This window comes from Pelecanus crispus, chromosome 3, assembly GCF_030463565.1.
Source record: "Pelecanus crispus isolate bPelCri1 chromosome 3, bPelCri1.pri, whole genome shotgun sequence".
In the NCBI taxonomy this organism is placed as follows: Eukaryota; Metazoa; Chordata; class Aves; order Pelecaniformes; family Pelecanidae; genus Pelecanus; species Pelecanus crispus.
The window spans coordinates 91,012,794-91,027,860 of record NC_134645.1 but is presented as its reverse complement, the minus strand read 5'-3'; the positions used below and the strand labels follow the sequence as shown (position 1 = coordinate 91,027,860).

Below are 15,067 nucleotides of genomic sequence, written 5' to 3'. Positions count from 1 at the left end.
CCATACAAAACCATGTTTGTACTTCACACTCACTGTCATAAGACTGCTTTGTAAAAAGCAAGCAAGCATAAGAAGTGTATGAAAATAAGGAATTCTGGCATTTTTAAGATCCTCTAGTAGGATGACGTGCTTACATCTGTTGTCAGATGGAAGCAAATCTCTACTGAAAACTATTAAAGGCTTTTTACAAAGCACTAGATATTCCCTGTCAAAGTGCAGCATGCGCACAAGCTCCATACCCAGTAGTTACTGTTCTTTTCCCTATCGCTTAGGTAAGTAACAACATGGATTCTTCATTACCATTGACACTCATCAGGCCTTGATTATGCAAATTGGTCTCCCACAGATAGATACATGCACCTAGAGCCTCACTGATTTTAATGTGTTCCTACAATAGGATAAGCATCTTTTCCCAGAAAAAAACCTACAAGCTGGGTGTTAGCCAAAAAGATGGCAAGTGTGAATTACCAAGCCTATGGCAGATCCTAGGTCATTAAAGTAACAGCTATTAAAAATCCAATTTATTTCCTTGAATGCAAATGTCCCTGAGAATGCTGATTTTAAAAAACTCGTAATATATTTTATTTTTTTTTTAATCAATCATCACAACTTGAATCCCTACAAAACCAAAGATACTGGATAATTATTCTAAAAAATAATTATGCAGGTTTCTTTTCTAATGTCTCTGAGGTTGTAAGATAAGCACATGTACCAAGAGTTTCTTTTGGCTATCAAACAGTGAAGGTGAAACTGCTGATAATCTCCCAGTGTTTTAGAAGCCCACAGTAGCATGCATACCATATTGATAACACTGTCATGGCAGAAATGCAAACAACCTGCACCAGGGTCATTTATTTTGTTGACATGTTTTGGTGATTCCAAAGTACTTGTGAATTCAGGAAGACACAAAAAGCTGGACTTCTAATTCCTAAACCAATTTCAAAACATTCTGATGGTATCAAAGAAAACTGAATGGTACTCTTGGACTTATGACTGTCATGAATTCTTTTTATCTTTAATATATTCATTATTTAGTACTTATATCTGTCCTTTTATGATTTGTGAGTTTGGTATTATCAGAAAATTAAATAATAAAATGTTCAGAGTAAGACCAATGAAGAGTACAAAACACGTACAGTATCTTTGGCTGTCCAGTCTGTTTGTTGTACTCTACCATAGTGATAATATTTTTCCCCCTCTTAGTTTGCTTTATTCTTTCTTGAAATACACAGTGTATACAAGGAAGTAATCTGAGCTGAGGCATTTTTTTTTTCCTTAAATATGTGTTTCTTTAATTCCAAGCACCATGGAACAATACTTAGCATTCAGATCTCTAATAATTCTATAGTAATGCTCTTTTCCAAACACGGTTTTAAATGTACCAATCTGTAAACTCAAGAAAACGGACAACAAAAATCTCATTAAGCAACAAACTAAAAAAAAAACTCAAACAACTGAATACTAATTCATACTGTGGGCAATTAATGCAGGAAAAAAAAATTCTGAATTAAGGTATCATTTATGGCATACTCACAAAATCTAGCAAATATTCCTTGTCTGAAGGAGACCGAATAGTTACTACATGCAAAAATGCATTTCAAAAAAGCTCATACCAATTTCTAAAATCCATTAAAAACACTTTGAACAGCATGTTCAAGAATACTCTCTAATAACTCCTATAATTTAAAAAGTTACTTTATATTGGTGCAAAAGAAAAATATGTTCACAACTGAATTTCAGTAAGGCTGACAGCAGCACATCTGTTGTTCAAGCTATAGCAAAAGGAAGATGAACATTTTCCTGGTTTAAATTAAACGGTTTTTAAATTATGCACGTGGCAAACCTTTACAGCATGTAACAAAACAATGTCAAATTCTTCTTTATTGTTATTTTGTCTGTAAAAGGACAATCTCACAACTTGTAACTTAAATGTAGGTACAGGAAGTATTCTGAAAAATCTCTACATACAGTAAAGAAAGCATGAAGAAAGAAAAACAAAAATGTTTTAAAAATATTTAGTAATTGAATGTCTAACAGTTCTACATTATTTGCAAAATACTTCATATCTGATCTGCAGGTAATCATAGAATAACTCTTGACTGGCTTTCCATGTCATCTGCTTCATGCTCAAGACAGGGTCAACTTCCAAGTTATATCAGGTTGCTCACAGCCATATCCAGTCAGCTTCTGAATATCTCCAAAGATGGAGACTCTACAACTTGCCAGCCTACTACAGTGTTTGACCTTTCTGACACACTTTCTCCTCCTGTCCTTCTACAGTTTGTGTCCTTTGCTTTTCATTCTTTCAACACGCATCTCTGAGCAGCCTGGCTCCATCTTCTCTATAACCTCCCGCTAGGGAGTAGTAAACAGCAATAAAGTATTACATACCCTTCTCTTCCTCAGCCTGAACAAACCCAGTTCTCTCAGCCTCTCTTTGTATATCATGTTCTCCAATCCCCTCACTGTCTTGGTGGCCCTCCACTGGACTTGCTCCAGTGCATCAATGTCTTTCTCACACTGGGGAGCCCAAAACTACACACAGCACTCCAGATGCAGTCTCAGAAATGCTGAGTAGAGGTGAAGAATCACCCCTTCCTGCAGGCCAGTTATCAGCTGGCTTTGCCACAAGGGCTAAACTGCCGCCCCAGTTTCAAAGATTTGCCCTCCAGTACCCTGAAACCCAGTTTGCTTATGCAGTCCCTAACTTGAACTTCCTCACCTGTTGGTAGTAATTCATTTCCCCGCACTCTGCCATGAGGTTTAGGGACCGCAGAGACCTGAGAGTAGACCTTGCCAGTCAAGACCAAAGCAAAGGCAGCACTGCGTACCTCAGCCTTCCTTGTATCTTTTCTCACTAGGTCTCCTGCTGCATCAGCAGCACACCATTTTCTTTAGTCTTCCTTTCATTACCAAGGTACCTATAGAAAGTCCTTCACTTATCTTCACCTCCAGCTGAGTTTTGGCTTTCTTAATTCCTTCCCTCTACACCCAAACACTGTTTTTATGCTCTCCACAGAGGCCTGTCCTCATTTACATCTTCCGTACACTGCATTGTTTGGGTGAGTTGACTCAAGAATTTTCCATTTGAGCGAGCCAGCTGTCTGCCATACCTGCTTGTCTTCCTGCACACTGGAAAAGTAAGTCCTTGTGCATTTTGAGGAGGCTGTCCTTGAAGATCAACCAGCTCTCCTGGGCCTCTCTGCGCTTTAGGGGACCTGTCATGGGATGCTACTTACCTGCTCCTTGAAAAAGCCAAAACCAGCTTTCCTGAAGCCCAAGACCATTTCTCCACTGCCTGCTTCTCTCACTCATCTCTCAGATTCTACCACCTTACAGTTGTTTAGCTGTGGATGGCATCAGCCCTCCATTTCCATATTCACAAGTAGGAAGAAATCTAAGCTACATGGCCAAATACGAATAAAATATCTATCCAATAGATAGAAATGGGTCTTTAAGAGAGTGGATAATTGTTATGATAGCTGACACAAGCAACTGGAAAGACTGCTTTAAGGTGGCAGCTACTTCAAGAAAAAAGAACAGGATCTATAAAACATACAAGGCTACATTTACATTCCATTTTGCAAGCATATAGATAATTTTAGGATGATATGAGGCAAGGCTTTTAAAAATCTGGAGAAATGAGTAGCTTAAGTAGAATAATTATCTGACAGATGGAGATTGCCCAAGGCTGCCACTTGAACATATAAAAAGATGAAGCTGAGTTAATTTTTGAAAACCAGCATTAGAAATTCCAGGAGCATCCTGAGTATTAGTTGTGGAAGGTACAACATTATGTGCAGTGTACCAGAGTATAAAATAGAGGTTAGATTCAAAGCCTTACTTTGAAAATAGTTTTTAAAAACTGAAGTGTTACAAAAAGGTTTTAAATATCCTTACATAAGCAATATCACATAAATACTTACAGCACAGTACCTAGGTAAAATGTCTATCTACTAGTTTCCATCGCAATGCCAATGGCGGCAGTTGTGCATGCATATTTCCTACCATGGTAATATTTGTGCTTCCCCTTCCCGTGCCACCACACCATTCTTTCTACATGTAACATCCTCTCGTGATCAGTTTGCACAACCCTGCCCCTACATTCCTTCAGAACTAGTAAGACCTACTGTGGTAACAGTTGAATGCCTGACATTAATAGCTAAACAGATTACTCCTTTACTTTCATTTGCAACTCTTTCATTCCATAAAAAGTAAGCAACTTCAAAGCACATGCTTCCTTCAACAACAGTACAGCCACAAATGCAGTTAATATATTCAAACCTGCACTCCTCCTGCTGTCATCCCAACACTGCGCATCTTTGCATCTATTTGCAACATCTTGTCCTTATTTGTTCCATAATTGCTGTGCGACATCATCTGCATTCTGCCTCATAACTCCACTGTACTCAATAGCAAGGCAGCCCCAATCTCGACTGTGACCTTTGGAGGCTAGAGGAATATAGGATTATTATTTTTATCGCCAGGGTACTATTTGTAAAGCTCCCTTTCTGTGCTGGGTGGCAGATGTAAGAACAAGTTTGTGCTCTTTGACAAGGGGCATTCTGCAAACAGGTGAGAAGGCAAAGAGCTCACAGCCCAAACCAACCATTTATGAATCACATAACAGGGGGAATGGAGAGGAGGGAGCAACAAAACACAGGCCAAACAAACTATCATGTCAGTTCTGCAGATCATAGCTGACTCAATTAACTTTCATGATTTTTCAGCCAGTTACCTATTTTTTTTCAAAGCAGAACAGTGAGGAAGGCTAGCTTATAAAACCGCTAGCCACCCTGTGACAGAGAACATAGCTATATGAGAGAAAATCAAGAACATCAGCGTTATTTTGAACCAGTTTCAGATTCTTCCCCCCACCCCAACCCCCTTCAGAAGCTCTTTTCTCATTTACAGAAGAAAAAGGACATCACATCTAGCAAAAGGAAAACATTCACTTGCCTGTAGTCATGGTATCTGTATCTGGTTGTTGATTTGTAATTACCAATGTATCCAAGATTTTAAGCCCCTGCTGTCAAGACTGGAAACCCCCACTGTTCTCGAATGTATTGTACTTTATCTCCCATTTTTTATTATTTGACAACGCCCGAGCTAAACAGAACTTTGCCTAAACAGTTTGTTTGGTTTTTCCCCATGTGGTCTACCTAATCATGGATATAATAAAAAAAACAATATAGACTTGCTACTAACCAAGAGTTCATGTCTACTTCACATTACTAACTTTTTTTTAAAGAAACAAGCCATTATTACTGTTTGTCTCTTAGCAGATTAGTAAAATTCTTCTTTCCAATACTTCAAGGTTCTACATAGAGTCTATATTATTCTGGGATCTGAAATGGTATTGAATTGACCCAGTAAGATACTCATTCAAAGCCAATAAAACCAAAGCCTTGCTTGTAATTTGATTTTAGCACATCTGATTCAGATAAAATTAAGGGACTCATACAGGCTAATTAAAAAACTGTAAAAGGAAGGATGGATATTTAAGAAATTCTGGTTTTGGAAGCTACCACAAATCTGGCACTATGTAGACATTTTCAGCTGATATTTGTGATATTTAAAATAAGGCTCAGAGTTGGTTTGGGGTTTTTATTTTTTTAAGAAATCTTCTCAGAGTCAGACATTTTGGGAAAAAGCATCTCTACTGTTTAAAAAGAGTCTTCTCTGTAATATAACTGAGATATTGCACACAGCAATTAAATATCCTCCACATTCTCTTCCGATAAGGTCATTTAACTTGTAGGTCATTTGGAAGTGCACTTGATGTGCTTAAATCACTGTTATTTTATTTTCTGTGAGTATCATCATAATTTAGGAAAAATACAAGGTACTATCATATGATCAAAGGGCTCCACTTCGCATTGCTGATGTGACACCATTATCTTGAAATGACAGAGAAGTGCTGGGAAGTGGGTCTACCTTTATAAAGCACAAGTAATGTGAAGGCTTTTCAGTTCAACTGCTGTGTTTCACCAGAGATAAACAATGAAGGACTAGCTCATTTAGCTGATCTAATAAGTTGTTGTTTTGTTTGTTTATTTTTTAATTAAAAGTAACTGTATTGACGTGATGAGAAGAGATTGAGAGCAAGCATAAGCTGGAATTCTTGCAAACACAACATAAAAAGAGTTAATCTAACCATCATCCTGATGCTTGGACAAGCTGGACTATGACAATACACAGGGGACAATTACCATGGCTCAGCTGATAAGCTGTAACTCACTAAGGTGCAATAATGCAATTTCTTTCAAATATGTGCACTGAACGGGAGTGTCAGGATTAGGTCACGGAGGTTACAGAAACCCTGCCTTTCTTTGGGATGCAATAGTATCTTTTTTCTTTATGTTTATTCTTTGTTATGCAGTCTTCATCTTTATAGGGAAGCTTATTCTAAAAGTACTTCATAGATCATAAACCCAATCCTTCTTTTTAATTCAATAGCAAAACTCCCTCCGGTATCAATAGTGAAATAACTGAACCCTAGATAAAAACAACTGGTCATTCATCCGTAACTGAACTGGGGTGAAACACAGCAGCTATTTTGCAGTTAACATTACTATTGCAGACTGATCTATGGATGGAAACGCACAAGTGAAAACACAGGGGAATTTTAGGTAGATGGAAAATAATCATACTAAATCTGGCAAACTCCCTAGAGATAGCTCCTTTATTCATACGAAAAATGCACAAGATTGTTTGCAATTGTTCAGGATCTCAATTACATATGCTCTCCAAAAGACATGTCCAACAGCTGACAGTGCTCTAATCTCATGCTACTGAATAAATAATGCTCCTATATGCTTTTTTTCACTATTTAAGTGAACAGGGAACTATAAATAGAAGGGCTGCATGGTTGGAGTTTTGCGATATAGGGTCAGCCTGTATCACTACTGGCTAGGCTGTAAACTGCGATAAGTTCGCACACACTTGTAGCACAGGTTTAGGTATGTCTGCATTTCAAGATTTAAAGATAAGCCTGTAAATCAGAACAGAGGACTTGGGAATTACAGAAAATCCCCATTCTCATTGTTTCAGGCTGTCAGGTATTTGAGATCAATACTTTGACTTTGGCTCCTCATTTGTCAGTAAGAGATCAATGCAAAGGCATACCTTCTACTTCCATAAGTATTATTGCTTAACTATACCAAAGCAACACACAAATTCTATTACAGTACTGTAACCACATCTGTATTACTCTACTGTCAAATGCACGCTGGATTTCTTTTTGGGTTACTGAAGAAGGAAACTTCTTTTAGCTAAAAGGTTGAAACCAGTATCAATGCTTGCTTTTAATCTCAGTGGGGTGGGGGGAGGCAGGAAGCCTAATGTTGTCATGTTAGAATTGCCAGGAGCAAGACATTCAGTTCATTAAAACAGAATTTTTAGTTATATCACAAATCAACCATTTTATTATGGCAGTGCTCAGAACTCAGGAACTGCCTTTTTACAGTCTAAAATTAAAGACGCTTCTTTCAAAACTCTAGTCAACAACTTCAAAATCAGTATAATTCTGATGTTTCCTCAAATGAGTTCAGATTTTACGAAGCGATAAATTGGATACTCAAATTAACAACTGAAGCAGTTAAACCTGGAGTATTTCATTCATTGTTTGTGTTTAACTGGGCAGAAGCTACTGTTTCATAGATCATTACTTAACATAAATACCTCTCTCCCAACAATGGCAAATTATTATTTTCCACCCAGTACTTCATTAACTTTTCTTTTTGTTGGATGAATGCACTTATGTTACTAATAGCACTCATCTGTCATGTGAGATGAAGTAAAACATATCTGGAAGAATTGTACTTCATTTATCAAATGTCAAATTTCTAGGATTATTTTTTTCTTACGCAAGAGGAACATAAACATTAACATATTTAAGCATTACAGTAGTTACAGGCTAATTCAGATAATTATTTCCACAATATGAGCAATGCACTTATTTTCACATAGCTGGAATGTGGTAGAACTTTTCTAAATGTTAGAAAGTGTTTCCAATTCCACAATGGATCAGCCATTCTTTAATAACTTGCTACTAACTGCCCAACTTTTTAGAAATAGTATTTTGCTGGCTCATATTTTATAACCTTTTCATGTTCCGATCAAATCATCTATGATGTAATATATTACATGTAACACAACAGCAGTGACAGTTTTGTATTTGAAATCAGTGATAACTAATCAAGCAAATACTTTAATGTGAAATGAAAAATCTGTGGTGATTTGCTTCTGAATCACAGGCTGCTACTACATACTTATAAACTCCAGCAGAAGTCTTAAGAATACCGTAATAACAGCAACCTTCTTATGAAATAATGGGTAATTTTAACTCCTTTTTTTACAGAAATCTTTCATATTACATTTTTCTGTGACTTAAATAAAAGCCAAACAAACGCGAAGTGTTTGTAATGAGCTGATTCTCTGAAGTCAAACTTAAAATATTCCTGTATATTCTCTGAAATAGCTATGTTGTTACTGAGGACTTAATATTGCATTTTCAAACACAAAAATCTGAATAGGTAATTCTGACCTCATGAAATGCTCAGAAGTCAGCAGTTGAGTACATTTTGCAGAATAAACCCCATATCTTTAAGATACTCTATTCACCAAATATATTCATTAGCTTGACATGCAAATGTCTGAAAGTTAGATGGGCCATTATTAGCACTCTGGAATATGTAGGCAATATATGAATTAATTGTTTAATTATATTGAGTTGCCTGTGGCACCAAGAAAAAGAAAAGCTAAATGTCAGTATTTCAAACTGTCAGTTGAAATGAGTCCCAGATGTTAAAACATTAAGCAACCTAAAAATCAATTAACTTCGTTTTAAACAGTATCTTTTCCAAGGCAAGCGTTAATCTAGTGACTCAATCTTCCCCTTCCCCTCCCTGGCACAACTGAACACGGAAATTGCCCCTATTTAATATGTGCAATGACTGAACCAGGCACATAATACGTAGAACTGATGTAATGTAAAGATTTACATGTCTTCTGCCATTAGAACTCATTGTTTTTCATTAAGATTTTAATGGGTTTAAAGACAATACCAAAGAATACCTATCGAGTAAAAATGTCAAGTTTTGTTTTTCCTCTAAGAAAACAAGTGCTGTTTGTCATTGTGCAGAATTCTAAAATGGAAGAAAGCTGAGGTTGTTATTATTTTGCATAAAACCAATGGAAAATAGTTACTTTATATAAAGAACTTAAGCTAATACAGCCTGCCTGCTTTCTAAAAACATGAGGCAGTGCCAAATCCAAACACGACTTTTTTTAGAAATTTTATGAAACTTAATTTAAGAATGAGTAAATTTACATTATAAAAATCTGCCATTGTTTTCAGTACAACACTGACTACAACAGTTGCCTATATTTTCAATGAACCAATTCTACAGAATATAGACAGGCTTAGCCCCAGGAAGTGTCAAGAAATATCAAGAGGAGAGATTAACTGCTAAGGGACATTCACATGAGTGTTATACATTTAAGAAGCGAAGAGATTACATACCCCTCTCCACCAATTCTTGTTATCTTTAGACGAAAATCAACAGAGTTCAGGCTGGGTGGCTTCCATTTCAAAATATCATCACATCGACCAGGCTTGTATTTCTGAAGCAAATTAAAAAGCAGTTTAAATATGCTTATTGGTTTTCACTGGTTTTAAAAGTAACAATTCAGCATTTCAGACTATATTAGCTGTCTCTAATGAATTACAATACTTAGGGACTGAAACAATGAATTCCATTACAACAGAGGTAGTTGTGCTTCACTACTTTATTTGCTGCTCTCTTTTAAAACTGCTTAGCACTGTAGCCAAGCCACCGAATATAATAAAAAGCTGAGAATGGAAATAAAAATTAGCATACTTCATTATCTCCCTCTGGCTAATGGAAAATTTCAAGAAAGAAAATAAGACAGCACAGAAACAAATGAAAACACTGAGAGGACATACATAAAAGATACATTTAAAATAATCTCAACATTTTTGAGCAATTTTATGAGCAATATTTTTGTTATCCATGCTGTTGGCCTACACAACATGAAAAAGTCAGCAGTCACCATACTACCAACTATCAGAAAGGCCCATCAGAAACATGTCCTTTCATACCAAGGGAATTCAAGTTATGCAAAGATTAAAGAACATCATGACATACAGGAACATAAATGAGGGAACATCTGTTGCTTAAGAGAACGGGTACATACTTGAACGAAAAGTTGCAAGGAGCAATTTTCTCTTAAATTAGAGCTTTCGTTTCTCATGGTCTCTTCTATTATCTGCTTTGGTTTACTAAGCTGCCATTTTGTTCATCCTCAGCTAATAGTGAGAGCCAACCTGCTAACTCTTTCCTTACTAGAATATCTTTCATGGCAATGGAGAAAACCAGAATTAACATGAATAGGGGAAAAGTAAAAGAATAATCTGGAGATGCACAGAATGAGAATTTTTAGTTGTTAGATACTTATTAATCCACAATGAGAAAACTTATGCCATTTTACCTAAAAAAAAAAAAAAACCCCAAGAATGTCCAGTGTCTTTTGGTAGCACAGCAATCACTAGCATCACATTGCGCCCATGCTGTGTTAAGTATTTGCAAAATGCAAAATTTACTGATGATAAACCTAACAGTTCTAAACCTAAAGTGACAAAAGCAGATGAAGAATTTTGTTTTCTGATATAAGAATGGAAAGTTATTCCTTCCAAAATAAATGCAGCATAACTTATCATTTCTTGATGAAAAGATGGTGTGTGACTTTTGCTAGACAGTAAGAAAAGGCAAGCTTCACATAATTGAAACCCAAATCAGCTCCAAACATTTTTAGCCATAGTTCTGCTACACATGACAAAAATAACCTACTAAAAGCTTCTTCTGGAATTTGAACGCGGCTGACTAGAGCGCATTATCTCTTTTTTTTTTTTTTTCTTTTTTTTCATCATGGCCCTTAGATCCTTTGAGAGCGACAGCTTCAGGCATTCTGTGCTGGTTCCTGTTCAGGGCATTATAAACCCATTCCAAACATCAGTATTAGAGTCACCTGCCCAACTTACTATTCTAATCATGCACGGATCTGCACTGAATTTCTCCACAATCTTCTCCTCAACATCTGAATAAAATTTATATTATTTATCCTTATCCTTAGGACAACATACAGGAGCTGCTTCTGACACCTCTTATCTATGCCTGCTCTCCTTCCACATCTTTTATTTTATTCCTTCCCAGCTATCTTCTAGTTGAAAATTGTCCCTTGGAAAGCAACCTTCTTCAATGGTCCCTCACATCTGGAACTCTTGCCAAATCAAATCAAACATCCTTGTTTCACTTGAATCAAAAAAAACTAGTAAGATACAATGTGATAGTAAAGTTGTGAAAGTATGTTTCTTTCTTTCTTCTCTTCCCACCCTATTTCCCCTTCATACGGTTTCTGTGCTGTAACATCAGCAGATATTTGAAGAAAGTTGGTTGCCTGTACACCTTTCCAAAATGGGATTTAGAAAGGTATTGTTTAAGCAATTTACAAAAACCAGAAAATCTTTCAGCAGTAAAGAAATACTCCTTTAGTTGCCACCATCCTTCTATTCCCTCCTTCATTTCTCTGGCTCTTTTCCATTCACCAGAAATATCTTAAAATTCCAATGATCTCATCTTTAAATTCCTACAGTAATGAAATTTATGTTGCTCCTTAGTTCTTTCCTCTACTTTCCCAAACTAAAAATCTGCTATCATTCAGTATGGTGTTGAAAACATTTAAGGACTCATGCATACATACTAACTGGTAGATAGTTAGACAGAATAGATAATAGATAATAGATAGTTAGATAGAATAGATAAAACATACAAAATATGATACTCAGTAAAGCATTTAAGCTTTTCAGATAATAATTTTTATATATCATTTTTTGTATGTATTTAAATATATTTTGAAGTATTTACATTCAATTTTACAGAAAGTATTTATTATTTTAGTATATATTCAATTGGTTGTGTGCATTGAACAAGAGAATTACAATAAAGGTAGATGGCACTGTTCTTTTTCAGTTAACTTTTCCTGCCATTTTCTTGTACTTAGACCTGATATAGAGAGAATATGGAATTAAATCCTATATAACTTTTATTAATAAAATATGTCCCAGGAATAATACGACAAATACAGTGTTCGCAAAGACATTATTTGTTGCTCTCTCTGATCTGCAGTTTCTAACTTGGCCAGACAATTACTACTACTAGGTATTTACTACTTTAGTTCAAAGAACAACTATGGGGAACACTTCTGTTTGTAACAAATTTCTCCACAGACAGTGAAAATTTAATTTATGAAACACCTGCTACAGCAAGTATGAAGGAACACAGGGTAGAGCTGAGTAGCTGAAGTTGTTGGAAAAGGTGTGTATTTTGCTGTATGGAACAGAAGAAATTACCTTAATGGCTGCTCTTCAGTCTTTTAGCATGACTGAGGTCTTCAACCATTCCATAGAAGTGACATTTGTCAATCACACATAAATCCTAAAATAGTGTATTAAGCCTCTGTGTGGCATGGTTTCTCATTCATTGACTTACTATTAATCTTCCAAGCAAGATTACTGGAGTGTTTACAGTGACGGATTTATTAGTATATACTCAAGTAATCAATTTCTTTTTAAGCAGTAGGTCATATTTCTGAGACCTTATGAGCTATTAAGGCTAGACCGAGTCTAACTGACTTTAGAAAACAATCTCAGCTGGTTTACTATACGGCTCCAAACCATCCTTTTACATATCATTCCTTTAAAGACAAGATAAAGAGAGGCTAATAGTCTTCAAGACAGATGAGATTTTCCATTTTGTACAGAAATACCAGTCTCAATCAAAAAACACCCCATATTTTGTGTCCAAAAGGTAAATTTGGACTACTTCTGCATTCACAAGTACTAAATATTCCTCCCAAGCATAAACAGGAGCCTTACTTTCTCAAGGAACAGGTAACAGGATTGAAACATGCCCCGTCTTGAAAACTAAAGACCAAGATCTCTTCTGAGCAATGTGAGAAAATTTGAAGGCCTTTAAGGGAGGACCAAAGGCTTCTTTCAGGATTGCAGACTCTGTCCTATTTCTATTTACTTCTGCCTGGAACATAAACCATGAAAATGCTAGACGCTCCTTTAGGAAATGAATTCTTATTGACACAAAAAGAATGAACCAACCTCTCCGAGTAACGGCACTGAAATCCTGAGGAAGAGCTACATCCGATCTATACAACAACCTAAGAACGGCCTCACTCGAGCTCTACGTCCCAACTCCGACAACAGCATGCGCTCAGGGAAGGTAAAAAACAGGGCAATAATACATGATACTTTCTACTACTACTCTCTGAGAGACTATCCATTTTCAAGCTCAGAGACTTCCTGACGTGGATGTAATTCCTGCATATTTAGTGATTTTCAGTTTCCCCTGCATGAGCTTGTCTAGCTCCCCCGTAAGACCATTTAAACATCTACCAGCTGTAAAAGCCTGCAGCACGTTTCACGAACAGCCCGACTACACTGCAAGAAAAAACACCACCTTTTGTTTATTTTGAACCAGCTTTTGTTGGTTTCAAAGACTTGCTCTCCCTAGGGCTCATATTGTGAGAGATGCTGAACAACCAAACCCCACTGCTTCTATGCTACTCATAGTTTCACATGCTTCCACATGCATGGAAATACACTCAACTCAGAGGCTATCATTTTACATGTGCAGTTACACATTTTTTCTCCACATACTTTACTCTACATTTATCTACATAGATGTTTATGTGCTGTTTTATCGCTCAGCCACCCAATCTTGTAAGGGCTTACTATAATTCTCCACATTTTAGCACCAGCCCTTGCTGATCCAGCAAAAAAGCATCACTTTATGGCTCATCCCATTTTCCAACTTGTTTATGTGCAGTACAGGTGAATTCCCTCCCTGGTGAGGATTGAAAAGTACCCCATCCCTTGACTCCCACAATTACTTACCTGTGCAAGAGCCTTTTCTTTTAAGTCTCACATCTATTTTAGTTTCTTCAAGAGTTTTTTGTTAGAAACTTTTGACAGAGGCTTTCTGGAAGTCTTAACAGGGAATACCATACAATCCTAGTCAGATGTGTTTTGATCTCTTGGTTGGAGAGGCATAACCTTCTATTCAAAAAGGTGTGCAATTTTCCCCAACTATATCATGTTTACCCAGGTATGAACTACTGTATTCCTTACTATAGTTTCTACTCCTTTGTCCAGTACAGACATCAAGCTCACAGGCCTTACTTCTTCCCTGATCTTCCATGACATGTGCCCCCACCCTCAGTTTTTAATTGGCATTGTATTTTCTACCCTCACATGCTTAGGCACCAATGTATATATTCCACATAGGATCTACTATAGGATTTTTTTCAAACTCTTTTTCCAAGACTGACAAGTTACACCCTCCTAAAAGTCAGTAAGACACCAACTTCACAACAGACAGGAACAACTATTCCAAGATCAGTAATGAAAAGCAATGTTTTGACAGGATATATCTGCATACCTGTAATTGCACTGCTGAATCCACAATTTTGACTCAAGTTTAATTACAAAATTAATTGGCTGACTTGCTTGAAGGGGAGTGGGGGAGGATTTGTTCTTTAAGATGGAGTTATCTTTCTTGCCTTTACCTCTAGAACCAGCACAGTGTGAAGTAAGCCTCAGCTAAACTTTTTGTCCTATTAGTAAAAAAATTGAGGAAAAATTCTCTCTACCACACTTCAAGTTAGCCAAAGGGATCTTGCCTAGAAAGCAATGGCAATAAAAATACACTTTTGACTATTATGCTTAGTTTTGACCATTGTCAAATAACACTGTTGTCACTTCACAGCAGATTTATTAATACTGAGCACCTGGTAAAGGCAACAGGTAATTTACCCATATCTTTCTGAAACAGTTACAAAGGTTTAGATAAGCAATCAGACTTCAAAGCTCACATCAAGACCAAGTTATACAGCTCCCAGGCTTCTTCTGTTACTATGAGAGACAGAAATTCACAGAAATTTAGCTTATAATGAGAATTCAACCAAAGGCCAC

The 15,067-nt window shown here is 36.5% G+C and overlaps 1 protein-coding gene across 2 annotated transcripts in view; it reads right to left on the bottom strand.

Moving 5' to 3' along the window:
* The window catches only part of RNGTT (RNA guanylyltransferase and 5'-phosphatase), a 196,152-nt gene that overhangs the window by 58,048 nt on the left and 123,037 nt on the right, over positions 1 to 15,067 (bottom strand). For both annotated transcript variants that reach the window (XM_075707673.1, XM_075707674.1), the window contains one exon: positions 9,527 to 9,627. In XM_075707673.1, coding sequence (XP_075563788.1) covers positions 9,527 to 9,627 — 101 coding nt within the window. The remainder of the gene's footprint in view (positions 1 to 9,526; positions 9,628 to 15,067) is intronic.